At 44.9% G+C, this 27,500-nt stretch overlaps 1 protein-coding gene across 7 annotated transcripts in view; it reads right to left on the bottom strand.

Annotated features, from left to right (window-relative positions):
* Positions 1–15,961: 15,961 nt before the first annotated feature.
* Positions 15,962–27,500, bottom strand: part of sipa1l1 (signal-induced proliferation-associated 1 like 1) — a 69,170-nt gene continuing 57,631 nt past the window's right edge. For 3 of the 7 annotated variants that reach the window (XM_047801782.1, XM_047801783.1, XM_047801784.1), the window contains 9 exons: positions 23,626–23,723; positions 22,866–23,305; positions 22,555–22,773; positions 22,007–22,166; positions 21,472–21,706; positions 20,516–20,689; positions 19,910–20,021; positions 19,349–19,427; positions 15,962–19,182 (listed from right to left, as the gene is read on the bottom strand). In XM_047801782.1, coding sequence (XP_047657738.1) covers positions 19,039–19,182; positions 19,349–19,427; positions 19,910–20,021; positions 20,516–20,689; positions 21,472–21,706; positions 22,007–22,166; positions 22,555–22,773; positions 22,866–23,305; positions 23,626–23,723 — 1,661 coding nt within the window. In that variant the 3' untranslated portion in view covers positions 15,962–19,038. The remainder of the gene's footprint in view (positions 19,183–19,348; positions 19,428–19,909; positions 20,022–20,515; positions 20,690–21,471; positions 21,707–22,006; positions 22,167–22,554; positions 22,774–22,865; positions 23,306–23,625; positions 23,724–27,500) is intronic. The other 4 variants (XM_047801787.1, XM_027170208.2, XM_047801785.1 and 1 more) reach the window with 4 other exon arrangements.

The raw sequence follows: 27,500 nt of genomic DNA, 5'->3' as shown, positions 1-27,500 counted from the left end.
CGGCTCGGCTGCATTTATTTGTGGTGTTTGTGTGAATTTGTAGAATGGATTACAGAATTGTGTGTGCATAATTTCCACTAGGTGTTTCTCGAGAGAATGATGCTGCATAAAACCTTTCCCAGGGGGACACGTTGGCTTAGTGGTTAGTACGTTCGCCTCACACCTCCAGGGTTGGGGGTTCGATTCCTGCCTCCGCCTTGTGTGTGTGGAGTTGCATGTTCTCCCCGTGCCTCGGGGGTTTCCTCTGGGTACTCCGGTTTCCTCCCCAGGTCCAAAGACATGCATGGTAGGTTGATTGGCATCTCTGGAAAATTGTCCGTAGTGTGTGAGTGAATGAGAGTGTGTGTGTGCCCTGTGATGGGTTGGCACTCCGTCCAGGGTGTATCCTGCCTCGAAGCCCGATGACGCCTGAGATAGGCACAGGCTCCCCGTGACCCGAGACGTTCGGATAAGCGGTAGAAAATGAATGAATGAATGAATGAATGAAAACCTTCCCCAGGTTACTGTTCAGGTTACTGTTCAGGTTCTGTTACTGTTCATACTGCCATCAGTCCAGCTGGTGGGATAATGTTCATACTGCCATCAGTCCAGCTGGTGGGATAATGTTCATACTGCCATCAGTCCAGCTGGTGGGATAATGTTCATACTGCCATCCTGCCGTCAGTCCAGCTGGTGGGATAATGTTCATACTGCCATCCTGCCGTCAGTCCAGCTGGTGGGATAATGTTCATACTGCCATCCTGCCATGAGTCCAGCTGGTGGGATAATGTTCATACTGCCATCCTGCCGTCAGTCCAGCTGGTGGGATAATGTTCATACTGCCATCAGTCCAGCTGGTGGGATAATGTTCATACTGCCATCCTGCCATGAGTCCAGCTGGTGGGATAATGTTCATACTGCCATCCTGCCATCAGTCCAGCTGGTGGGATAATGTTCATACTGCCATCCTGCCATCAGTCCAGCTGGTGGGATAATGTTCATACTGCCATCCTGCCATCAGTCCAGCTGGTGGGATACTGTTCATACTGCCGTCAGTCCAGCTGGTGGGATACTGTTCATACTGCCGTCAGTCCAGCTGGTGGGATAATGTTCATACTGCCGTCAGTCCAGCTGCTTTTTGGGTTTAAGAGTGACTCTTTTTTAAAAAAATTTCCTGCTCATTAATAAGGGAGTCTTTTGTAGTCAATTCTATTGTGTTCAATTTTTAATGATACTTTTTATTTTTATTTGGTGTATAATCTCTCTCTCTCTCTCATATATATTTATATATATATACATTATGAAAAACCCGCATTGTTCCTCCTATCTCTCTCTCTCTCTCTGCTCTGCTTTCTGATCCATTTGTGAGTTAAAAGCATTGTTTTTTCTGCTCAGGTTCATGTGACAGGAAATGGCACAAGGTGGAAGTCAAGTGCGTAACTGAGTACCTGCAGTGCTCGCGGCCTGTCGAGGCCTCAGTGACGTGACTCAGGTATGCAAACAACATCGTAAAAAACATGGGACCAGATTAGTGCAGCAGAGCTGAGTGTGTGTGAGCGAGGAGATAAGGGCTGATAAACAAACACCTCCGACACGATCGACACCACTGGAGGAGGAAATTACGTACGTCGTGTTACACAATTCAAACACACGGCTGGGAGCGTCAGCGTCAGCATCAGCGTCATGGATGTTTTGGGCTTTTTTCTCCAGTGAGGCAACAGATTTTCCAGCTAATTCTACAAGCAAATGTTGGCTAAGGTTGTATTTTGGGTTGTATTATGCACTATCGGGCTGACTAATTAAACTAGTCCAAACCTAGCCCTCTAATTAAACTAGTCCAAACCTAGCCCACTAATTAAACTAGTCCAAACCTAGCCCACTAATTAAACTAGTCCAAACCTAGCCCTCTAATTAAACTAGTCCAAACCTAGCCCACTAATTAAACTAGTCCAAACCTAGCCCTCTAATTAAACTAGTCCAAACCTAGCCCTCTAATTAAACTAGTCCAAACCTAGCCCTCTAATTAAACTAGTCCAAACCTAGCCCACTAATTAAACTAGTCCAAACCTAGCCCACTAATTAAACTAGTCCAAACCTGGCCCACTAAATAAACTAGTCCAAACCTAGCCCTCGAATTAAACTAGTCCAAACCTAGCCCTCGAATTAAACTAGCCAATGATTAATTAAAGTATCCCCCAACTAGCCCTCTGGCTAATTAAACTAGACCAAATCTCTCTCACTCACTCATTTTCTACCGCTTATCCGAACTTCTCGGGTCACGGGGAGCCTGTGCTCAGGTGTCTGAGGTGTCATCGGGCATCAGGTGTATCTCAGGTGTCATCGGGCATCAGGTGTATCTTAGGTGTCATCGGGCATCAAGGCAGGATACACCCTGGACAGAGTGCCAACCCATCGCAGGGCACACACACTCATTCACTCACACAATTAGACCAACATGACTAATTAAACTAGCCCATTGACTAATTAAACTAGCCCACTGACTAATTAAACTAGCCCACTGACTAATTAAACTAGCCCAATGACTAATTAAACTAGCCCACTGTCTAATTAAACTAGCCCACTGTCTAATTAAACTAGCCCACTGTCTAATTAAACTAGCCCAATGACTAATTAAACTAGCCCATTGACTAATTAAAGTATAATAACTAATTAAACTAATTAAACTAGCCCACTGTCTAATTAAACTAGCCCACTAACTAATTAACCTAGCCCACTGACTAATTAAACTAGCCCACTGACTAATTAAAGTATAATAACTAATTCAACTAATTAAAATAGCCCACTGACTAATTAAACTAGACCACTGTCTAATTAAACTAGCCCACTGACTAATTAAACTAGCCCAATGACTAATTAAAGTAGCCCACTGTCTAATTAAACTAGCCCACTGACTAATTAAACTAGCCCAATGACTAATTAAAGTAGCCCACTGTCTAAACTAGCCCAATGACTAATTAAACTAGCCCATTGACTAATTAAACTAGCCCACTGTCTAATTAAACTAGCCCACTGTCTAATTAAACTAGCCCAATGACTAATTAAACTAGCCCATTGACTAATTAAACTAGCCCACTGTCTAATTAAACTAGCCCACTGTCTAATTAAACTAGCCCACTGACTAATTAAACTAGCCCACTGTCTAATTAAACTAGCCCTATGACCAATTAAACTAGCCCACTGACTGATTAAACTAGCCCACTGACTGATTAAACTAGCCCACTGACTAATTGAACTAGCCCACTGACTAATTGAACTAGCCCACTGACTAATTGAACTAGCCCACTGTCTAATTAAACTAGCCCTATGACCAATTGAACTAGGCCACTGACTAATTAAACTAGCCCACTGACTAATTAAACTAGCCCTATGACTAATTGAACTAGCCCACTGACTAATTAAACTAGCCCACGGACTAATTGAACTAGCCCACTGACTAATTAAACTAGCCCACTGACTAATTAAACTAGCCCTATGACCAATTGAACTAGGCCACTGATTAATTAAACTAGCCCATGGACTAATTGAACTAGCCCACTGACTAATTAAACTAGCCCACTGACTAATTAAACTAGCCCACTGACTAATTAAACTAGCCCACTGACTGATTAAACTAGCCCACTGACTAATTGAACTAGCCCACTGTCTAATTAAACTAGCCCTATGACTAATTGAACTAGCCCACTGACTAATTAAACTAGCCCACTGACTAATTAAACTAGCCCACTGACTAATTAAACTAGCCCACTGACTAATTAAACTAGCCCACTGACTAATTAAACTAGCCCACTGACTAATTAAACTAGCCCATTGACACAAACAAAGACAATGACCAGAACTCCTGATATGTTGGATGACTGTAAACACTTCACTGTGCAGTAAAAGAGAAATAATCAACGTCCTTGTGGGAAAAGTATCACAAGCTACAATCAGGACTAAAAGTAATCAGAGTTACAGACATTTACACATTCCCTCCTAAACACAGTTTCGCTGTAATAATGAAACCCAAACTAGCATCAAACGCTTTCAAACCAAAACCTTTTATTTCTTAGAGCTGAACATTTCAACCTCCTGCTGGATTTTTATACTGAGACCCACCAGAAATCGTGTTCCCCTGACCCACGTCATTACTGACTCCACATGCAGGTGAAGTGAACTCATTAGAACTAAACCCAATTTTCTGGCTGGGTGTCATGTTGCTAAATTAGACGCTGAAATGAGCCTCGTCTCGCTGAAAATGTGCCACATGATGCAAAACCATTTGGTTATTTTATCTGTAACTGAACCGTCGAGGAGACAGATTAAGGCGAGCGCTCATTAGTTTATTTGTCTCACAGGATATAACGGAGCCGAGGGTCTCGTGTGTAGAAATGAGAGTTATTATAGAGCGTTAATTCACTCTTACAGCTGAGTAGAATTCATCTAACACTAAACTGTAAATCATGGGGGGGAATAAAAGCAAACCAAAGACCCTGAACATTCTGTAAATATAGATATCTGGGTCGTATTCATCAGATCATAAAAGTTCTTAATTAATAGAATTCAAATCATCTACTTTTCCTAAATATTTGTCAGAAAATTAAGTCGTTTAATTACAGCAATCAACACAAACAGTGAATCGTCTCACTTTATTTATTACATTTCGCTACAGCTACACTTTAATCCTAACCTTTAACACAGACTCTTAATAAAAACCCCTCCAGCTTACACCATCAGCACAGAAAGACCTCCGGCGAAAGAGCTAAAGACGGAAAGCGAGCCAAAGTGAATTCCGCTTTTATCGTATAATGACTTTTTTTTTTTACTCAGAAACTGAAAAATTCCATTCAGTTTTTCAATTTAATTTATTTGTATCGCACATTGGACAATGGACATTGTTTTTAAGGCAGTTTAACAGAAGTAGAGGAACAGTATAAAAGTTTTATATAAAGTTACTATTTATCTCTAACATTTATCCCTAATGATCAGTCCTGAGGTGATGATGATGAGGAAAAACTGTGTAACCCTCTTACTAGTTATGTTTCTTTTATTAAGAATATGTGCATATAAAAGCTCAAGTCATACTTATTTAAAAGCTTATTTTTTAATAACTGCCCTATTCAGATATTTGTAGCTGAAAAGGTTTGTTTATAATAAGGTTTAAGTACACTATTAATGTTCTGTCGTTTAATAGGTACAACATAAACCTTTCATAATGAACCACGAGACAGTCGACCATAACTTCTTAAACAAACTTTTATTCTCCTCCCACAGTCCCGTAACACCCCCAATATAGGTTCCCAAGCATACTGCATGCCTCATAACATTACCGTGAGTAACATAATACTACATCCCCCATTCACAAATAAGATTCTTACTCTTCTTTTCTTTATTTAACACATGGGGAAGCAAACAAACCAACATGACTATACTTTACCTTCTTATTAGACACTGAACATGTAAATATAACGGCAACAAATTTCAACAATCTTCCTTTTTTTTTTTTTTTTACACTTTCGCAAGAGAGGAGTTTCTCTGCCTAGAAGGATGGGGTGGACTACCCAAAACCTTCAACCGAGTGTGGGGATAATTCTGCCCCATTGACCACACGGTGCTTCTCTCTAAGTACAAACAAAGTCCTTTAGATACCCGGGGGGAGTTCTAATCCTGGAAGGGTACCGACTGGTACATGGAGAGTTCGGTTGGGAACCCAACTGAACTTCTGCCGTGTTGGATGAATCTTCAATGAGCGGAGATGCCTGCATCTCCACCGAGTCAGGAAGGTCAGAAGTCACAGGAGCTATTGGAGATGGTGAGAGATGAAACCTGTTTCTCCTTAAGGTACCTCTGGGTGTCTCTATAAGGTAAGACCGGGGAGAGCCAGCGTTAGACACAACAGTGCCCTTTTCAGAAGTGTCTTTGACCCACACATTTTTACCTGGACGCAAAAACGTCATGTCACATGCTTTGTGTCTTTGGTTAAAACATTGTTTCTGTTTCAGTCTATATGTCAGTTCTTTCTGTGTTAGCTTTTCCAAATCTGCAGTCTCTGGAATGAGCTGAGCACCGGAATGAGCTGAGCACCGGAACTCGCGTTCGGAGCTTTCTTCCCATTAGGAGCTCGGCAGGACTGTAACCGTTGGCGAGAGGGGCCGCTCGGTAAGCCATAAGTGCGAGGTAGGGGTCCGCAGACTTCTTGAGGAGATTTTTGATGGTCCTTACAGCACGCTCTGCCTCCCCATTACTCTGTGGAAAGCGAGGACTTGAAGTCACATGGTCAAAACCCCAGCCCCGTGCAAAGGCTTGGAAACCCTCAGAAGCAAACTGTGGCCCGTTGTCTGAGCGCACCACCTCAGGAATTCCATGACGTGCGAAGATAGATTTGAAGTGCTCAATTACAGCTTCCGCTGATGTCGAGGACAGTTTGGAAACTTCAAAAAACCTAGAAAAGTAGTCCACAATGACCAAGTAGTGCGTGTTGTCTTTCTGGAACAAATCTGCTCCCACCATAGACCAAGGCCTTGTTGGGAACTCAGTAGGCATCAATGTCTCTTTAAAGTTAATTTTTTCCCGAGCACAGGTGTCACAGTTCTCAATCATTTGTGTAAGGTCTTTGCTGAGACCTGGCCACCAAACTGACTGCTTAGCTCTTTCTCTGCACTTAGTTATGCCCAGATGCCCCTCATGCAACTTTCCCAGGATATCTGCTCGGAGCGATTTCGGAATGACAATCCTGAGTCCATTCAATAAGAGCACATCATGCATACAAAGGGACCCTGAGAAAGCCATGTAAGGCCGGATAGTTTGGTCAACCGAGAACTTACTTGGCCAACCTTCCTCACAGTACTTCTTTAGCTGCTGGAGTATAAAATCTTTTCCTTGGTGCTCCTGGATCTCTTTGAGCCTCATTGCAGTAGCTGGAAGGCTTGCCATTCCAGAGTCAGCATACAGGTCAATATCCTTTTCAGAAAGCCCTTCCGCTGTACTATTCACGGGAGCTCTAGACAACACATCTGCTGTCGCAATGTTTTTGCCAGCCACATGTGATATGGTGTATGAGAACCTCAGAAGACGCATGCGAAGGCGCTGAATGCGTGGAGGGAGTTCGTCCAATGTCTTAGAGCCAAGCAGAGGAACAAGAGGTTTATGATCTGTTTCAATGTGGAAACGCTTCCCAATGAGAAACTCTGCAAACCGCTCACACGCCCATGTGGAGGCCAATGCCTCCTTCTCTATTTGTGCATAACGTTTCTCTGTGTTACTGAGAGCCTTGGAAGCATATGCCACAGGTTTACATACATTGTCTGCTTGCTTCTGGAGGAGAACAGCACCTAGTCCATATGACGAGGCATCTGCAGAAACAACTGTATCCTTATTCGGATCATACAGCGCCAAACCTGGAGGTGTTGTCAGTTCCTCTTTGATTTTCTCAAAGGCTTCTTGCTGATTCGACCCCCAAACCCACATATTGGACTTTTTCAGTAAGTCTCTGAGTGGCTGCATTTTCGCTGCCAAATGTGGTAAGAATTTACCGAGGTGGTTTACCATTCCCAAGAACCGCCTTACTTCACTGACATTACATGGCTGTCTCATTGCTTTTACTGCTTCCAGCTTATCCGGATCTGCGCTTACCCTGGATGCCTCAACGATCTGTCCAAGGAACTTGATTTTTGTCTTTGAAAACTCACATTTCTCATTGAGTGTGACTCCAAATTCCTGAAGCTTTGAGAGCACCCTTCTCAGCCTCTCATCATGTTCACTCTGTGATGATCCCCATATGAGCACATCATCCATTTGACAAACAATACCTTCCAGTCCCTCAAGAATCCTGGACATGCGCTTTTGGAAATGCTCAGGTGCAGAAGAGATTCCAAAGCATAGACGGTTATAGCAGTACCGGCCAAATGGAGTTATAAATGTGGTGAGCAAAGAGGATTCCTTCGAAAGTGGAATCTGCCAAAACCCTGCATTGGCGTCAAGTTTGGAAAACACTTTGGCTCCAGCAAGTTGTCCTAATGTGCTTTCTACTGAAGGGAGAGGGTGTTTTTCTCTCATAACCGATTTGTTCAATTCCGTGAGATCTGTGCAAATTCTCACTTTACCTGAACTCTTCGGCACCACAACCATGGGAGCACACCATTCAGTTGGCTCCTCCACCTTTGAAATTACACCCTGCTGTTCCATACACCTCAATTCTTCCTTCACCTTTGGTAAGAGAGGGAGGGAAATGCGTCTTGGAGTCGATATGGAGAAGGGTATTGCACCTGGTTTCAGCACAATGCTGTACTCACCGTCCATTTTGCCTAAGCCACTGAAGAGTTGTGGAAACTCCTTTTCTACCCTTTCTTTAGAAGTTAAGCTAACAACATCAAGCCTAGCTACTAGTTGAAGTGCAGTTACTGCTGGTCTACCTAACAAAGGCATGTACAACCCATCCACCACATAGATTTCCTGAGTCGTATGTTTGTTATGCTTGCCAAGGGTTGCTGAGAATTTCCCTTTTACCTTCAGTGATGTTCCAACTGGTCCCTGCAGGACTCTCCTGGGAGGTTTCAGTTTTTGGAACTGGCCCCGGTTGTACAGTGTAACTGGGACTGCTGTTACATCAGCCCCAGTGTCAATTTTGAACATTGTCTTGAGATTGTCAATTTGTATCTTAGTCATCCAGGGGCTTCCTGTTACATCAGATGTCAGTGAACCAAGAAATGCAATGTCCTCCACTGTATCTGAAGTTGCTATATTCACCTCATGTACCGTCTTTGACTTACATGCTCTAGCATAATGTCCCTTCTTATGACAGAGGTGACATATTGCCTCTCTTGCAGGGCATCGCTGCAAATTATGCCCCTTATTGTCACCGCATCTCATACATAGCATCTGCTTTTTAGCCTTTATTTGAGGTGTTTTCCTTGCCAGCTGTCCAAAAAGTGGCTTTACTGGTTTTGTTTTCACATTACTGTACTGTTTAGTTTGTACACTATCCAGCTGTTCGTTTGCCATGTCCCACTTGAAGTTTGATTTGAGCTGTTCCTGTTGTTTTTTTTACTAGTTCACTCAGTCGAGCTCGAACGACAGCCTTCTCAAGTGTCAATTCAGGGTCCAGCTGTAGCTGTTCTGACAGCCTTTTATATGTCAGACCCACGACAAGTCTATCTCTTACCATCTCATCGTGCAGATCGCCGTATCCACAGTGCTCGGCTAAACAGTGCAACGCCGTTATGAAGTGATCCACGGACTCGCCCACTTCTTGCTGCCGCTGATTAAACTTCACCCTCTCAAAAATCACGTTCCTTCGAGCTACGAAGTGATCATTCAATCTGTTCTTTACTACTTCATAGTCACTCGCCACTTGAGGACTTAAATGCAGGGAGGTGAGTATATCCTCGGCTTCCTCCCCCATCGTATAGATCAAGGCATTCACCTGATTTTCATCCGCCTGTCTCTCCAAGCCAGATGCAACACGAAATCTCTCAAAACGTTTTATCCATTTCGGCCAGTCATCCGCTTTGAACGTGAATTTCTCCGGCGGAGAGACTTGAAATTGAGCCATGATAGCGCCGTGCTAACTCGTCTCGCCAGTCCTTCACGCTGACGGCACAAACGAAACTACAAATATACAGAATACAAGTTTGCTAACAAACCTGTGCATAACGCACACCCGCTATACTTCTGACACCATGTTCTGTCGTTTAATAGGTACAACATAAACCTTTCATAATGAACCACGCGACAGCCGACCATAACTTCTTAAACGAACTTTTATTCTCCTCCCCCAGTCCCGTAACACCCCCAATATAGGTTCCCAAGCATACTGCATGCCTCATAACATTACCGTAAGTAACATAATACTACAATTAATTAAACTGTTGTGTTTAAAGAGATTAACGTTTTTTATGTGATCTGAAAATGAGTGTGTATCCCTTTAATTCGTCAATGGTATACGCGGAGTTAAGAAACTCCGCGTATACACTAAAGTTTGGTTTAAATGCATTGGAAGACATGTGCTGGTTACTATCTAGTTTGTTATTTTTTCTGTGATGGGATGTTTATTATTTTATACCCACCATGCATATGAGAGTGCAATGTGTTTGGTTGGTAATGTGTCAAAAGAGAGAGAGAGATTCGCGTTCGAGAGAGTGGCGGAATCATAAACGCTCGTGCTAAACGCTCGTGCTAAACGCTCGTGCTAAACGCTCGTGCTAAACGCTCGTGCTAAACGCTCGTGCTAAACGCTTGTGCTAAACAGTGTTTTAGTTTGTTTATGCTTTAATGTTAACCAGGAGATGTGTTAACGGACCGTGATTTCGTCTTATTAACTGTCGGTGAGACCTTTTTTTTTCTTTTTCTTTGAGAGGAAACTGCCCGGTTGTGTGGAATCAGAGTGCCTCTACATAACTTTACGGGAACGATATACTGCATTCAGCGTATCACCGTGGTATTGCGCTATTTAATACTTTGAGTTGGACACTTCGGGAGATCAGTTTGAGTTACGGTAGTGAAAAGCACTCGGTGGCAAAGACGTGCGTTCATCAAGACTGTTTGTTTTGCCTTGGTTCGTGAGAAACGTGTGAGTGGTCACCGGAGCTCAGGTACCTGTTATTTGTGTTGGTTTTGGCTCATTTGAGAGTGTGTGTGAGTGAGTGAGTGAGTGAGTGAGAGAGAGAGTGAGACACAAGTTACTCACTAGTGGGTCACATGACTAACTGTATTGATGTAGCTGTAGGCGGAGCGTCTCGATGTAGCTGTAGGCGGAGCGTCTCGATGTAGCTGTAGGTGGAGTGTCTCGATGTAGCTGTAGGCGGAGCGTCTCGATGTAGCTGTAGGTGGAGCGTCTCGATGTAGCTGTAGGTGGAGCGTCTCGATGTAGCTGTAGGCGGAGCGTCTCGATGTAGCTGTAGGCGGAGCGTCTCGATGTAGCTGTAGGCGGAGCGTCTCGATGTAGCTGTAGGTGGAGCATCTTGATGTAGCTGTAGGCGGAGCGTCTCACATGAAGCATTTAAAAAAATTAAATAAATAAATGAGGAAAACTAAACCAGTCTGAATAGGGCTGATGAGACAAACTTTACACACCCCTCTCTCTATTCTCTCTCTCACACACACACACACACCCCTCCATCAGCCCTTTAACTCTACATCACATTAATAATTCAGTGTGACGGAGAAACAGGAAACGGAGGTCTTGAGAAGCTGCCGCATGCCCTAAAGGCAGACGTGTGCACGAGACGCATCCAGACTGAATACTGATACAGAAATGAATAAAAACCCGAACCCCAAAGCGACTGGTTCGACTCTGTGTGGAAACTCTCGCTCCTCTAATCTGATTTATTGTAAAGTGATGAAATGCTAGTGGCAGTAATTCAGTAACGGAAGCAGACTCGCTGCTGCTGTACGACGTGGGGAATAAACTTCATACCTTTTAATATTCATCTCCCAGAATAACAACTCGGGGTTTATTGTAATGTTCTGATCAGTTTAAAGGCTTGGATGTTCGGCATCACTGCGATATTCAGGAATGTTTACAGCAAACTTATTATTGCAGATCTTCCTTCACATTGTTTATGTATTATATACAGGCGGTGCTGCTGAATCCTGGATGCTGATTGGTCAGAAGGTGTTATTAGTTTTCTAGCAGTGCAGCTGCACATCACAGGGTAAAAAAAGATTTTTATGTTCTTAAGAATGCTGCAAGTCTTTTTATCTGTTTATAGTTACATTTAATGATGTGGATCATTAGGCAATTTAGTCACGTTCTCACTTATAGTGTCTGTCTTCACCAGGCTTGGCTTTTATTCTCTCTCTCTCTCTCTCTTTACTTCTCTCTCTCTTTACTTCTCTCTCTCTCTCTCTCTCTCTACTTCTCTCTCTCTCTTTACTTTTCTCTCTCTCTCTACTTCTCTTTCACTCTACTTCTCTCTGACTCTCTCTCTCTACTTTTCTCTCGCTCACTCTTTACTTCTCTTTCTCTACTTCTCACTTACTCTACTTCTCTCTCTCTGACTCTCTCTCTCTACTTTTCTCTCTCTTTACTTCTCTCTCTCACTCTCTCTCTTTACTTCTCTCTCACTCTACTTCTCTCTCTCTGACTCTCTCTCTCTACTTTTCTCTCTCTTTCTTTACTTCTCTCTCTCCCTCTCTTTACTTCTCTCTCTTTGTCTCTCTCTCCTTACTTCTCTCTCTCTCTACCTCTCTCTTTACTTCTCTCTCTCTCTCTAACAGACCTTGGTTATGTTACAGAGACACCATATAGCTCTGAAGATGTCAGAAAACCTCTGAGTGTCTTCTCTCTCTCTCTCTCTTTACTTCACTCTCTCACTAACAGACCTTGGTTATGTTACAGAGACACCATATAGCTCTGAAGACGTCAGGAAACATCAGAGTGTCTGCTTTATAAAGCGGTGACACTTGAGACTCCTCCCATAGACGTTAGAGAAAATCAGCCTGTTTAAACCCCCTATGGATGAGCTGATGTTACAGCAACAATAACATGTTAGAAGACCTTCTCACTAGAAGCCCGTGCTCTCTGCATGTTTCTCAGTAATCGTCTAGAACGCCACGGCGAGTCACGTGACCATGATTTTTACGGATTACGTGAAACCCGCATCACGTGTGATCCACGCCACAGGTTTAGAGCAGCTTGATATGAAAGCTTTCCAGTTCGCTCCCCAAGCCTCCGTGCGCTCGGCCCTCACACGCTTCCTGTTCCATTAAACCCTGTTTATAAACCATCATCAGAGCACGTCACGCCTCGGCTGCGGCTCTCACGCCTAATGGAGATCACTGCAAATTGCTCTTTTATTGGATTTGTTAAGACGGGTTCGAACACAAAACACAAAACAACAGATGATAATCTTACAGATATTATTTCAAAAGTGTTTATGCAATTAAAAAAATACATAGTATAAAGAGAAGAATTAATACTTAATATCAGAATAACATTAATTAATGCACTGTGAAGAAAATTTGGGTTTGTTGGTGTGATGTTCTGTTAGAAACAAACGGGTTTGTACATTTAAAACAAGGCACTGGTGTACTGGATGGATGGATAAACACGCAAAATGATAGATAGATAGATAGATAGATAGATAGATAGATAGATAGATAGATAGATAGATAGATAGATAGATATGCAAAATGATAGATAGATAGATGGATAGATAGATGGATGGATGGATGGATGGATAGACAGACAGATAGACAGACAGACAGATAGACAGACAGATAGATAGGAGCAAGTGATCTAGAAAATATGAACAAAAGATTCTACTTCTTAAATTTGTGCTAAATTGTATAACACAACATGCAAATCCAAATCATTATAATAATAAATTGGATGCACAATTTACATATTCATATTAACGCATATTCAGTGTAATTATAGTGACACCCCCCCCCCGAATTTCCTGCCATCTGATTGGTCTCCGCACTTCACCGTGTGTGTGTGTGTGTGTGTGTGTGTGTGTGTGTAGGTTGAGTTGGTTTTATTACTCGACTATTTACCGTCTGTATTTTAAAGTTCATTCATTTCAGAGTGTAATGACTCGTGTTATTGTGATAGAGTCATGAGTCAGAGTCACGTTAGAGGAAGAGGAGCTTTATAAGTCTGATGTACCTGGGAGAAACAGCTATATTCTCACATGGGTGAGGTTTTATTCAGGAAATCAGCACTTTTATTTAAAATCATTGAGTAATTATCATTAAAATGATGATTTCATGGTACGACGTCACCGCAAATCACTTAAATCTTTTTTTTTAACATCTCACTGAAATCTCACTGCATCCAAAATGAATACAGATAAGGTTCGATTTTAAAGTCACAGTTAATGACACACCGATGGATTTAATATCGTAATAATGAACTGAAACACACTCAGTTTACGGTGACGGAAAGTGACACATCATCTGATCCACTGGTATAAAAAAAAGACTTGTTATAAATACAACAAATCAAAGCTCTTTACATGTAAATATAAAGTGCCGTGTCTGAGTTTGATTGGACACTTATTGTTATTATTATTATTATTATTATTATTATTATTATTGTTATTATTAATAATAATAAATACGCATTAATATGAATATGTAAATCACTTGAAAGTGCATCCAATTTATTATTATAATGATTTGGATTTGCATGTTGTGTTATACAATTTAGCACAAATTTAAGAAGTTAAAGAAATTTTCTTTTGTTCATATTTTCTAGATCTCTTGCTTCTGTCTGTCTGTCTGTATCTATCTCCATCCAGTGTCTGTCTGTCTCTATCCATCCATCCATCCATCCATCCATCCATCCATCCATCCATCCATCCAGTGTCTGTCTGTCTCTATCTATCCATCCATCCATCCAGTGTCTGTCTCTCTCTCTATCTCTCTCTATCTCTCTATCTATCTATCTATCCATCCAGTGTCTGTCCGTCTCTCTCTCGTCTATCTATCTATCTATCTATCTATCTATCTATCTATCTATCTATCTATCTATCTCTCTCTCGTCTATCTATCAATCTATCTATCCATCCATCCATCCAGTGTCTGTCTCTATGTCTGTCTGTCTGTCTATCTATCTATTTCCATCCATCCAGTATAACAATGCTTTGTTTTAAAGTGTATAAAACCATTTTTTGTTATAAATACAACAAATCAAGGCTCTTTACATGTAAACATTCTCAATAAACTCTTTACTAAACTGAACTGTAGTTGGTTACAGGATTGGATCCGGTTCCGATCTTCTCCGATATCCGATCCTCCGATTCTTTTATCAGACCGGGGCTTTGGTTAATATCCGAGACTTAACACCACTAATGTGACTGTCCATAATGATGGACATCAACGAGATCTTCAGGTTTTCACGGCTTCATCACCGATGGCAACTCGCCCAGTCACTGTAGCCCCCACAGACCATCACTCTACCACCACCGTGCGTCACTGCAGGTACGAGGAGTTCTCTGTACACCACATGAACGACACCATTTCTTTTTTTTTTTTGCCCAGTCACTTTCTAATCCTGATCCGATGCCTGCGGTTCTGTTCATTAGGTTTCATGGAGGAGTCGATTCAGCACTTCCACGAGTTCCCCATACTGCACCCTGCTAATGAGTGCAAGGATTTGTGGATCTTTTCATACTGAAACATTTCAATAACCAATCTAAGGAACGCTCTCGTTTCTTCTGGAGTTTCTTTTGATTGCAGCTTGTTGAAACCTCTTCACAACACTGGAAAAGTTCTCCTGATGCTTAGCTTCATTGCGGCTGACATTAATCCATCCAGTGTGAAACTCAGCGATAGACAAATTTACTGATGAAATTAGATCAGGTGACTGTAAGGTGTGTTTACCTGCCCACAGGAAGTGTCTGATGACCTTACGTCTCCATTGAATGAGGGGAATGTGGCGCTGCATGCGAGGTCAGTGTTGGTCTGTAGTTTAGTATTAAGTGCGCTGTGGTGTTCAAAGGGTTACTGACTGACTGGAGAACAGCAGCGGCACTTGGCGCCTCCTCTTCAGTGACCTCGGCTGATTGCTCGCTGTGACACACAATTATCCAGCTGCTGATGGAAAAGACACACACACACACACACACACACACACACACACACACACACACACACACACACACACACACACACACACACGCGTGCGCGCGCGGAGAGAGGCAGAGACAGACAGACAGAGAGAGAGAGAGAGACAGGCAGAGAGAGACAGAGAGAGACAAAGAGAGAGAGGCATAAACAGAGACAGGTAGAGAGAGACAGAGACAAAGAGACAGAGAGAAAGAGAGAGACAAAGAAACAGACAGGTAGAGAAAGAGAGACAGAGAGAGACAGACAGAGAGAAAGAGACAAACAGAGACAGGTAGAGAGAGAGACAGGCAGGTAGAGAGACAGAGACAGACAGGTAGAGAGAGAGACAGACAGAGAGAGACAGAGCTCTGTGTTTGAAGGCAGTGACAAGTCGCTTATCTAGAATAAAGAATAAACACAAGGAGACGTCACGTGACATTTCACCTACGAATATAAATTAATTTATTGGCCCAGAAAGCAGTTACACCTTACGGAGCGGGAGGCAAGCAGTGTGTTACGTCATTCACTTCCACATCATGAAAAATTACAGCAACTCAAATATATTTTATTTTTGCAGTTTATTTAAGAAAGGTTTTAATACCGTTATGATGACCGGGACATGTGTTCATTAAACCTCTAGACTTTACAAATAAAACCAACAGAATCATGTAAACAGTTCTTCTTCTTAGATATAGAATGTTTCCTTCTTTTGTTTTTGTTGGCTTTTTTTTTTTTAAGAAAACGTGCACATCGTCGAAGCGAAACACGTGTAAATCCGCAGAAGGGTCGAGGAGCTCGGCGAAGGACGTCTTCTCCCGCTCACACGTGATGACGCACGTGACGAAAGGCGACGACCGAGAAGACGTTTAACGTTATGAGGCTCCGTCGACTGTTATCATAGCAATAATAATAATAATTATTATAATAATAATTAGAAATCTATACAAAAAAAAATTACAGTGCAAAGTAAATTATTAATTTGACTGGGAAAAAAAAAAAAAGAGTTAACGTTCACATTCAAAGAAATCTGAAGTGGAATATCGAACAAGGTGAAGAGTAAACAATAGTCCTGGAGCTTAAAAGCTGACAAAAGTATTCGGATATAAACGTCACGTGTTGGAATTATATTATACTCTTACGTGTGATGTACGTTCATCCACATCAATGTGCATTTTATTCAGCATTATTTTTTAATTTTTATCCTTGCTTAAGCTTGTCTTTAAAATGTCACTGAAAACAACATGTTCGCTCCAAATACTCCAAACTTTAAGGAGAAAAACAATATGTGATCGATTCTGAGATCTAACCAGGTCTAATTAAACGTAATTAATCCTACAGGTGCTCGACAACACAACTCTAACACCACCTAGAGGCAGAGGGATGCAACTACTGGCTTTATGTAAATCTATGCAAATATATGTAAATTAGGCTATATGTAAAACTTCCAGGAGTCCCAGAAGAAAAGTCTCTCGTGTTCGCTCGCGTCTATGAATCAAACCGAGTTCGACAGATTAGATGTGACCCTTTATGGTTGATATGTTGTATTGAAATGACTACATTTCTATTAAGAAGCAAAACCGTATGAAAACGATTAGCGGCACGTGCAGCGTGACTAGCTAGAACGTCGCTTAATGAAAATTATCATCTTTGGCCTAATTTACATAAAAACATCTGACTGTGATTCTTTTTTTTTATTATAAACGTACAGAATCCGACGCAGGTTAAATTACAACTACACGCTCGAACAAAAACAGATTAAAAAAAAAAAAAAGTGACGTGTACGTGATCGAAACTCCCCGAATTCACATTCGAACATTTTTGCCAGCGTTCAAGTTCCACAGAACGGGAGCTCTTATTTAAAACCTTCCTGAAAGTGTAAAAGGAGAAGCACGACTCTTTATCGTTAACTCACTCAGGCACGCGGTCTCTAAGATTCTCTATAATGTACAAACCTGAATCGATTCGAGTTTTTTCGGGCTTTCGGGCGTCTACGTGTGATTCGTTCGTTCCTTCGAGCTGCTGGTAACCAGAAATGATTCGAGCGATTCATACGATTCGAATGATTCTTAGAACAGAATCGATAATCTCCGTTCGGTGCGGAATATTTACATTTGATTTTGAGAGTTGCTTGTGAACTGTTTGAGCTCAGAACAGCCGTGTGTGTGTGTGTGTGTTTGTGGGCAGTGTGTATCTCAGATTGATTGATGATTAGACTCAGCACTGAGAGGCAGGAGCGAGATCACAGGCTGTAGCCGTTCAGCCGTATTGATTATCGGCTGATTAAAGCCCTTCCTTTGAACAGGCACGAAATTCGATGCTGACGTGAGCAGAAATCTACCTCCTGTTCTGACCGGTTTCCTCAGTCAGAATAACTCCTTTCATTCTCTCTCTCTCTCTCTCTCTCTCTCTCTCTCTCTCTCTCTCTCTCTCTCACACACACACACACACACAAAGCCTGAGCTTAATCTCCGTTTCCATTAGCACAAACAACAAAAGGAGGAAACGACAAATGCCTTGATTTTTGTTTGTTTGGTGTTTTTTTTCTTTTTCAAAACTGAAATAAAGACTGTAGCTAGTGAAACAATCATTTTTCACCACCAGAGGGCACTAAGGCAACACGACGACGGAAGGCGAGGGCACCACAAAGCACGCAAAACGTAACGGCATGAAATCAAAACGTACAAAATAATAATAATCATAATCATAATAATAATAATAATACACCTAAATAATGAGCATCTGTCTGGAAAATAAACATTAACTTTCTACTGTACGGATATTTATTTATAATACAAACAGAATAAATTAGAGTCGTTCCCCAAAAGAAGAAGAAAAAGAGAAAGGAAAAAAAAAAAAAGGTCTTAAGAGTTTTCAGTGTTCGTACCGCAGACCTGCGATTGCTTTACGTGAGGTGAGAATCTGACACGGTGAGATTAGATTATTATTATTATTATTACGGTCTGATGAAGCCGACGCTTTGAGAACGTCGGCCTATTGCTTTTGCCTTTAAGGGAAGAAAGGAAAGAAAGAAAAAAAGGCCAAGATTCTGCATTCGGTCCATTCGGCATCAGATCGTCTGTAATAATAAAATGTCATAACGTGTGGCTTCCTTCCTATTTTTTATTTTTTTTTATTGTAGCTTCACACCACCGACCTCGCTAATTAGAGATAAAGAGGGGAAACGAACACACACCGACTCCAAACAGCACAGTGACCCCGCGGAATCTCACAAACACCACGATCTCTCTCCAAAAGAAAAAGAAAAAGAAAAAATTTGTCATGTTCTTCCTTGCGTAACCGTGATCCTGGATAACCGCTCGTCCCTGCAGACCGGTTCAGTGAATAAGGATTCATGATGAGAAGGTTGGCCTGGACAAAGACTGGTGGTTCCCGTGCTGTGTTCCGACTGGCTTGAGGAACGCTCGACAGAACAAGGGTTGGATTGTTGACTGGTGCTGGTGTTGGTCCCGGGTGAAGCTGGAGGGCGGAGCAGCTGCTCCGGCGGTGCTCTCAGTTCAAGTCGATGGTGTTGAAGACCCACTCGGTGAACTTCTTCAGCTTGGCAGCAGAGTTCTGTGACTCCTCCTGGAGCCTCTGGTTGTCCTCCCAAAGCCGCTTGATCTGAGCCTGGAGCTTCAGCTTCTCCTCTCGCTCCTGCACACAGACAGGCCACAGCTAAACCCCACATAGTTCTGCATTCAAAACCTACATCATAAATATAAACACTGGAAAAACACTTTGTTTTGTCTGAGGATCAAAACAGATCGTAATCACAACCTGACATCTGTTTAAAAAATCTCAGATATAAAAAACAATATACCTTCTTCAAGGTGTCCTGCAGCATCTTCACCAAAGACTCGAGCTGGGAGATTTTACCAGCAAAACCCACAGGAATGTCACTGCAGGAGAGAGAGAGAGAGAGAGAGAGAGAGAGAGAGAGAGAGAGAGAGGGGGAGAATGAGTGAGAGAGAGTGAGTGACAGAGAGAGTGAGAGAGAGAATGAGAGACACAGAGAGAGAGAATGAAAGAGAGAGGGAGACACAGAGTGAGAGAGAGAATGAGAGAGAGAGACACAGACACACACAGAGAGAGAGAGAGACACACACACACAGAGAGAAAGAGAGAGAGTGAGGGAGAATGAGTGAGAGAGAGTGAGTGACAGAGAGAGTGAGAGAGAGAATGAGAGACACAGAGAGAGAGAATGAAAGAGAGAGGGAGACACAGAGTGAGAGAGAGAATGAGAGAGACAGAATGAGAGAGAGACAGACACACACACAGAGAGAGAGAGAGAGAGAGACACACACACACAGAGAGAGCGAGAGAGAGTACCGGTCTGTAGTCAGTAGTACCAGTCAGTGATGGCAGTAGAACTGATGCTCACCTGGGAGAAAGTCGGCTGTGGGGAACAGGCTGCAGCTCCAGCTGCTGGGAGCTCGCTGTAGTCTCACCACGATGACTGATGTCCTGAGAACTGAACATGAAACTTCTCTGAACTGAGATGAGGAGCGTGGAGGTGACCGAGAGAGAGAGAGAGAGAGAGAGAGAGAGAGAGAGAGAGAGAGAGAGAGAGATGTAAATGAGACACAGGGTCAGTCAGGGTCTGTTGTATATAAAGCAGTAAGCATGATAAACCTCACACGGTTCACACAGAGCTCTGCACTCCAAACCCACTGACCGACTGTCTGCAGCATCCTCTCAACACGAGTCTAATAAATCTATTATTTAATAGAAAATAATAATAATATTCTCAAAAAATAAAGATTTGGATCGCTGCAAAATCTGTGGTATAAAATGAAACGACGTACTGTGATGCTACAGGTTTGGACAGATTACAGAAGGACGTCTGAAGCTTGCGTTGGCTTTTAGACGACAGTGTAAGAACGTGTTATTTACAGAAGCAGTGGTAATAAACAGAGGTAGTGTTGGAGTGCAGGGCTGCGAGTGAGTCGAGGCAAAGGCAGAGAGAGAAAGAGGAAAGGTAGCTCACTGCGTGGGGGTCTCCCCTCACCCTCGAAAGCGTTAGCGGCGTCTACCAGGTGGCTCCAGTCCAGGCCGCTGTCCGTGTCCGTGTCAGGCAGAGGCATGAGACCCAGCTCGGGAGACGGCAGCCTCTGGCGCTCGTGGAGGTCTGCTAGAGAGGTGTCAGACGCGGAGAGGTCACCTGACCCATGGCCAATGAGAAAACATCACACGGTGCGTGTCAGCTGAACGAGTCTGACTATTACACTGATTAACACACTAGGACTGTGACCCGGTGCCTTGATACGTGTACAGGAAATGCTGGACTTAAACGCTACACTAAAGTACACGTTATAGGGACATGAGATCCTCAGCAGCCAGACTACACACGGTTATAACACGTTAAGAGCAAACGCACGTCCGACCTGAGAAGCGGAGCCACTTACCGAGAAGAAGAAAATGAATCAAGTAATAAACTCAAACAAACAAACAGAAACTAACAGAACGACAGACTTACAAAACGAGATAAGAACCTTTCCGGGCTTCGTAGCCTATGAATTATGAGTAAAAGATAAAAAGATACGAGTGGGATAAAATGAAGAAATGAATCCTGTTCAAAACGTAACTATAGCAACAATCACACACACGTTACATAACCGCGGAGGTTAGAATTGTATAACCGTATTTCTTTTATTCCTATTTCTGTTCCTGTTTTGTTGCAGATGTAGAATACACAATACACAAAGTACACTATCCATCCATCCATCAAAATATTCATCTCTCTCTCTCTCTCTCTCTCTCTCCCTCTATCCATCTCTCGAGCCGTCTATCCGCCGGTCCGTCCGTCTTAATGAATTACTTCTTCCTTATAACACAAGATAACGGCTGCCAGAAGATGCCAATGTTTTTATTTAACTACTTACCTGTATTACGGGTCACCTGTACGGTGTTTGACGGGTGCAGCCATACCCACGAGCTACTCACCATGCATCTTGATGCCCAGTTTGTAGGATGGTCTGCGCAGTGGTGCCCCGCGGGTGGTGGGTGAGCGCGGCAGGGTGGAGCAGCTGAACAGCACGTCGCTGGTGAGCGCCTGCTCCAACACCGCGTCTCCCAGCGAAGGCAAGCGCTGGCCTCGATAAATACTCTCGTCGGAGAGAGTGCGCTGCAGCGAGCGCCGGCCCGTACCGCTCGCACCCGAGCACGACGGCTGCAGAGACTGAGACACGGCGGCGAAGAGTTATCGCTTCAGCATTATGTTAGGTCACAGATTACATTTAGAGACGATTATGTGATGTGGAGCGCGTCAGTAAATACACTATGACACCGGAGACTCCGTCCATACGCGTTAAACAAAAGTCTTCTTATTCTGCCGAGTCGCGTATGTAAAGCTTCCAGAACACAAACTGACCAATCGGAATCGAGTAATCAACAAGTATGTAGTATTAACTGCAATACTAGAAGCTGTTGAGAAGCTCTGTGTGTGTGTGTGTGTGTGTGTGTGTGTGTGTGTGTGTACCTTGTCATCATGATGGATAGCAGGTGGACTGTCCAGGGTGATGAGTTTCTTCAGATCCTCCTCTACAGTCGATTTGCCCAGCGGCTGAGGCGAGTGCAAGTCTCTGAGAGAGGGTCGGGTCTGAGACGGCCCACTTTCTGCCCCCTCGCCCTGAGGCCTCCTGGGTACGAATTAAAATAATAAGTCGACACTTTACATACAGACATCATTTAGAGATTTATATCATAGACTCCAAAACAGCCTAAAAACTAAACTAACCACGGACATGTAAATGTTTATAAACTCCATTTGATATCTTATGAATGTTTTAATGTCCTGTGTTTAAACTCTGATGCATGGACATACTCATGTTTGACCACAAGGGGGCGTCTGAGAACCACGCGATAGAATCTTGCTATTTTGAATCGATCAAATTTTCACCACCATAAAGTTGTAATGATGGGACACATTAAGCTTCATGTACATTTATTAATAACAATATTTCAAGCTGCAGTGATCTAACTCATAATCAGAGTGCTCTGTGACTCCACGTTTAGACCAGCGCTCACTTCCGAGTGTCTCCGAAGTCCACAGAGTTGATGGTGCTTCCTGGCTTCCTCCAACCAATCAGGTACTTGCTGGTGGCTCCCTGGCGAGGATAAAAGCTCTTTGGTCCTGGAGAGACCGAGCTCTGTGAGGAGGAGGAGGGCGATGTGGTGGAGGGCGACTCGTCTCGGGGAGAGTTGTGACTGGAGCTGAGCACACCGGGGCTGGCAGAGTGACGTGAGCTGTGATAAAAGAAAGTGCACAGGATTAAAGTTCTGAACCTGAAGAAAAGCTCCTCAACCTCCGCTGACGAACACAGTGTATGAGTGAACACCTGGAGTGGGATGCCATGTCGCTCAGGCTGTACGAGCTGCTGTCACGCATTAGCAGATGTGTAGGAGGACTGCGCGTGGTCGGAGCTTCTGCAGGAGCGACGGGCGACTCCGCGGCCGGAGGTGATCTCTCCAGCACGCGCCGGCCTCCGTCAGACGGCCCGTGCCACGGCGAGGCGACCCTCTCTCGAGGTGCCGAGGTGCCCACAGTGAGCAGGGAGCTAGAGCTGCCGTGATGGGGAACGTAGGAGGTGGCGTCGATGCCGCTGTCGGCTGAGGAGCCCTGCAGGTATCCGCCTCCGCCCAGACCGTTAGGCTCGGGGTCAGCGCCGTCTCCTGGACCGCCGCCTCCCAGATCGTACCACTTGTCATCGCTGTGACCGCCGCTGGAGGCTGTACTGGAGAGCGTGTTACTGCTGGAGTGGGAGTACGGGCCCTCAGACTGCACCAAGATAAACATGAGTGAAATTAAACACACTCCATCTTCAGAACAAAACGTCCTGATTAGAAAAACGAGAGAAGACACTGAGATCCTTCACGATCGCTTCCTCCTTTCTAAAAGCTGTTATATACGCTCAGATTTTCCCGTCAGTCAGGTTTTTATTCATACGTAACTTTAATTCTAAAGGATATGTTGTGTAGCGTTTTCCTCGTGTCGAGTCACACTGAAGTGTGAAGTTTTATTTGTTCAGTTAATAAAACCAACACTTTCACCTCATCACTAATGACACTATTCCTCTGTTTGATCGTGTCTCGACTCACCTGGCTGCTCTTCTTAGGTGACAAATGAATGACCTGCTCCTGCCTCTGGATGCGTGGGCCGCCCGAGTACGACGTGCCGGATTTACCGGCCGGGGCATCTGGGGAGATGTAAAGGGATGATTATTATTAATGAGTCAGTAAAACAGCGGCGCACTCAGTCAGATTAAACACAAAGCAAATAACAACACAGGAGCAGGTTTATAAATGACACGCTGGAGAAATACTCAAGACTCATAATGCAAGGCAATATCACTGACACACACACACACACACACACACACACACTACATTACCACCACCCTTCCCACACACACACAACCCCACACACACTACATTACCCCACACACACTACATTACCCCCCCCACACACACACACAACCCGACACACACACACACACACACACTACATTACCCCCCACACACACAACCCCCCCCACACACACACTACATTACCCCCCCACACACACTCATTACACAACACATACTACCCCACACACATACTACACTACCCCCCACACATATACTACACTACCCCCCCACACACACAAACTACACTACCCCCCCCACACACACACAAACTACACTACCCCCCCCACACAACACTACCCCACACACACACACTACACACACAACACACACACCTCCTCCAGATACAAAATACTCTCATATTCAACACCGTGTTAAACACATTCTCAGTAGAGGCTTGGGCAGAGCGGTGTGCGTTCTGGCGCTGCGTCGCCATGGAGCTGTACAGCGTGTAAATGAGACCATTGTGTAATTTCTGAGGTGTTAGGTAAGAACAGAATAACCAAAATAGACAGCAACATGTGAGCAGTTGCTGAAAAAGAAGAACGCCGAGCGAGAGGTAGGAGGAAGAGACACGTCTCTGAATCTACACTCTCTCAACACTGATCATCTTTATTTACAACATCCAAACTCACCCAGGTGAAGCTTCAAGTCTGTAGAACTGCCTTACTTTATATCAGCAGGAATAAAACACCAAGCGGTGTGAAGGATAAACGATCACACGGTCCGAGTTGCTGTTTCGGTCGAACGTTGAATACATGTCGAAGTCCTTATCTGTTAGCACATCAATGCGTTACATTATTTATTACAGGACACGTTGTGTTAATGTTTCAAATGCCATGTAATGATGTCACTGTACTTTTCTATTCTATATGAGACCACACTGTTTATTATTATGGACACAAATACACACACACGTCTGAATCGTGGCCTTGAGGAAAGTGCTTTTCCCTTTTCCTGTGTGTATTTGCACAAAAGCCTACACGGTGGTATTTGAATGGTACAGAGGGAGGCACTTCCTTTAGCTTTTCCGGTCCATCCTGAAGGTTTCGTTTCACTTCCCGCGCTCGTCCACAAGTGCAATATAAATACACTCAGCATTGTCTAAAAGAAACGCTGTACCGCTCTTTCATTTGCAAAGCCAACATGAGCAGCACTTTTATGTAGAGCTCTGCTCGGGTACAGGGCAGACGCGGGTCAGGACGTGTTCACTGGCCTTTCGTGACCCGAACCGGCGTCCACGGTCATGCGAGAGGGGAATAATTCTAGGCTGTGGCGAGCTGTCCAGCGCTCGGTGTCTGCGGTGCGGCCGGGCTGCGTGTGCTCAGTGTGGGCTGCACCCTGTTATTACTGCTTACAGCCTGAGGGAGAAACAGGATATCTAAGGACGCTGAAAGGGGTCAAAGCAAGAATGGGACTACTAAAGCCACCCACGCACCCACCAGAGAGAGAGCGAGCAAGCGAGAGAGAGCAAGAAAGAGAAAGAGGGAGAGAGAAAGAGGAAGAGAGGGAGAGATTAAAAGAGAGGGAGAGAGAGAAAGTGAGATAGAGCAAGAAGGAGAAAGAGAGACTGAGGGGGGAATGAGAGAGAGAGGGAAAGAGCAAGAATGAGAGGGAGGGAGTGAGGGAGGGAGAGAGAGAGAGCAAGAAAGAGAGCAAGAGAGAGAGAGACAAAGAGAGAGAATGACAATGAGAACAGGTGAGTGATGTAAGGCCAAAAACACAGTACATGACTGAAAGAACCGAGAGGACGGCGGTGTCACTCACAGCAGAGTGCAGTTGCAAAGGAAAAGAGAACAGAGATGTTACTACGGTAACAAACCTGTCCCCTGACTAGCGCTGTAACAACAAACATTAAAAAAAAAAAAAAAATAGAAATAAAAAAAAAAATTCCTATTGGACACAGTGTTGTGTCTGTAACGCTGTAGAGACAACAGAAAAATAACACGAGAATGAACTGTTTATTTAATTGAAGTTTCTAAATCTGACTGTTTTTAATTAAACTGAGGTAATGTACTGTAACGCTGATCTAAACACCTTCTGAAATGATGACACATGATCTGTTCAGATCCCCTTCTGTTGGTAGCTAACTGTGCTAGGGTAGCTGCGCTCTCCCTAGCTCTGCGCTCCCCCTCTAGCTCTGCGCTCCCCCTCTAGCTCTGCGCTCCCCCTCTAGCTCTGCGCTCCCCCTCTAGCTCTGCGCTCCCCCTCTAGCTCTGCGCTCCCCCTCTAGCTCTGCGCTCCCCCTCTAGCTCTGCGCTCCCCCTCTAGCTCTGCGCTCCCCCTCTAGCTCTGCGCGCTCCCCCTCTAGCTCTGCGCGCTCCCCCTCTAGCTCTGCGCGCTCTCCCTAGCTCTGCGCTCTCCCTAGCTCTGCGCTCCCCCTCTAGCTCTGCGCTCCCCCTCTAGCTCTGCGCTCCCCCTCTAGCTCTGCGCTCCCCCTCTAGCTCTGCGCTCCCACTCCCCTCTTGCTCTGCGCGCTCCCTCTCTAGCTCTGCGCTCCCCCTCTAGCTCTGCGCGCTCCCCCTCTAGCTCTGCGCGCTCCCCCTCTAGCTCTGCGCGCTCCCCCGCTAGCGCTGCGCGCTCCCCCTCTAGCTCTGCGCGCTCCCCCTCTAGCTCTGCGCGCTCCCCCTCTAGCTCTGCGCGCTCCCCCTCTAGCTCTGCGCGCTCCCTCTGGCTCTGCGCTCCCCCTCTAGCTCTGCGCTCCCCCTCTAGCTCTGCGCTCCCCCTCTAGCTCTGCGCTCCCCCTCTAGCTCTGCGCGCTCCCCCTCTAGCTCTGCGCGCTCCCCCTCTAGCTCTGCGCGCTCCCCCTCTAGCTCTGCGCGCTCCCCCTCTAGCTCTGCGCTCCCCCTCTAGCTCTGCGCTCCCCCTCTAGCTCTGCGCTCCCCCTCTAGCTCTGCGCTCTCCCTAGCTCTGCGCGCTCCCTAGCTCTGCGCTCCCCCTCTAGCTCTGCGCTCCCCCTCTAGCTCTGCGCGCTCCCCCTCTAGCTCTGCGCGCTCCCCCTCTAGCTCTGCGCTCCCCCTCTAGCTCTGCGCTCCCCCTCTAGCTCTGCGCTCCCCCTCTAGCTCTGCGCTCCCCCTCTAGCTCTGCGCGCTCCCCCTCTAGCGCTGCGCGCTCCCCCTCTTGCTCTGCGCGCTCCCCCTCTAGCTCTGCGCGCTCCCCCTCTAGCTCTGCGCTCCCCCTCTAGCTCTGCGCGCTCTCCCTAGCTCTGCGCGCTCTCCCTAGCTCTGCGCTCCCCCTCTAGCTCTGCGCTCCCCCTCTAGCTCTGCGCTCTCCCTAGCTCTGCGCGCTCCCTAGCTCTGCGCTCCCCCTCTAGCTCTGCGCTCCCTCTAGTTCTGCGCTCCCTCTGGCTCTGCGCTCCCCCTCTAGCTCTGCGCTCCCCCTCTAGCTCTGCGCTCCCCCTCTAGCTCTGCGCTCCCCCTCTAGCTCTGCGCTCCCTCTAGCTCTGCGCTCCCTCTAGCTCTGCGCTCTCTGCGGCTTTCTGTAACTCTGCAGCTCTGTTCATTCTTTTACTGCACAAAATACTGTTTGAACATTCAGTATTTACACCGGTCGGTCGGCGCTGTTTCTGT

Source organism: Tachysurus fulvidraco, chromosome 16 (assembly GCF_022655615.1).
Source record: "Tachysurus fulvidraco isolate hzauxx_2018 chromosome 16, HZAU_PFXX_2.0, whole genome shotgun sequence".
Taxonomy (NCBI): Eukaryota; Metazoa; Chordata; class Actinopteri; order Siluriformes; family Bagridae; genus Tachysurus; species Tachysurus fulvidraco.
This window is presented reverse-complemented; position numbering and strand designations above follow the sequence as displayed.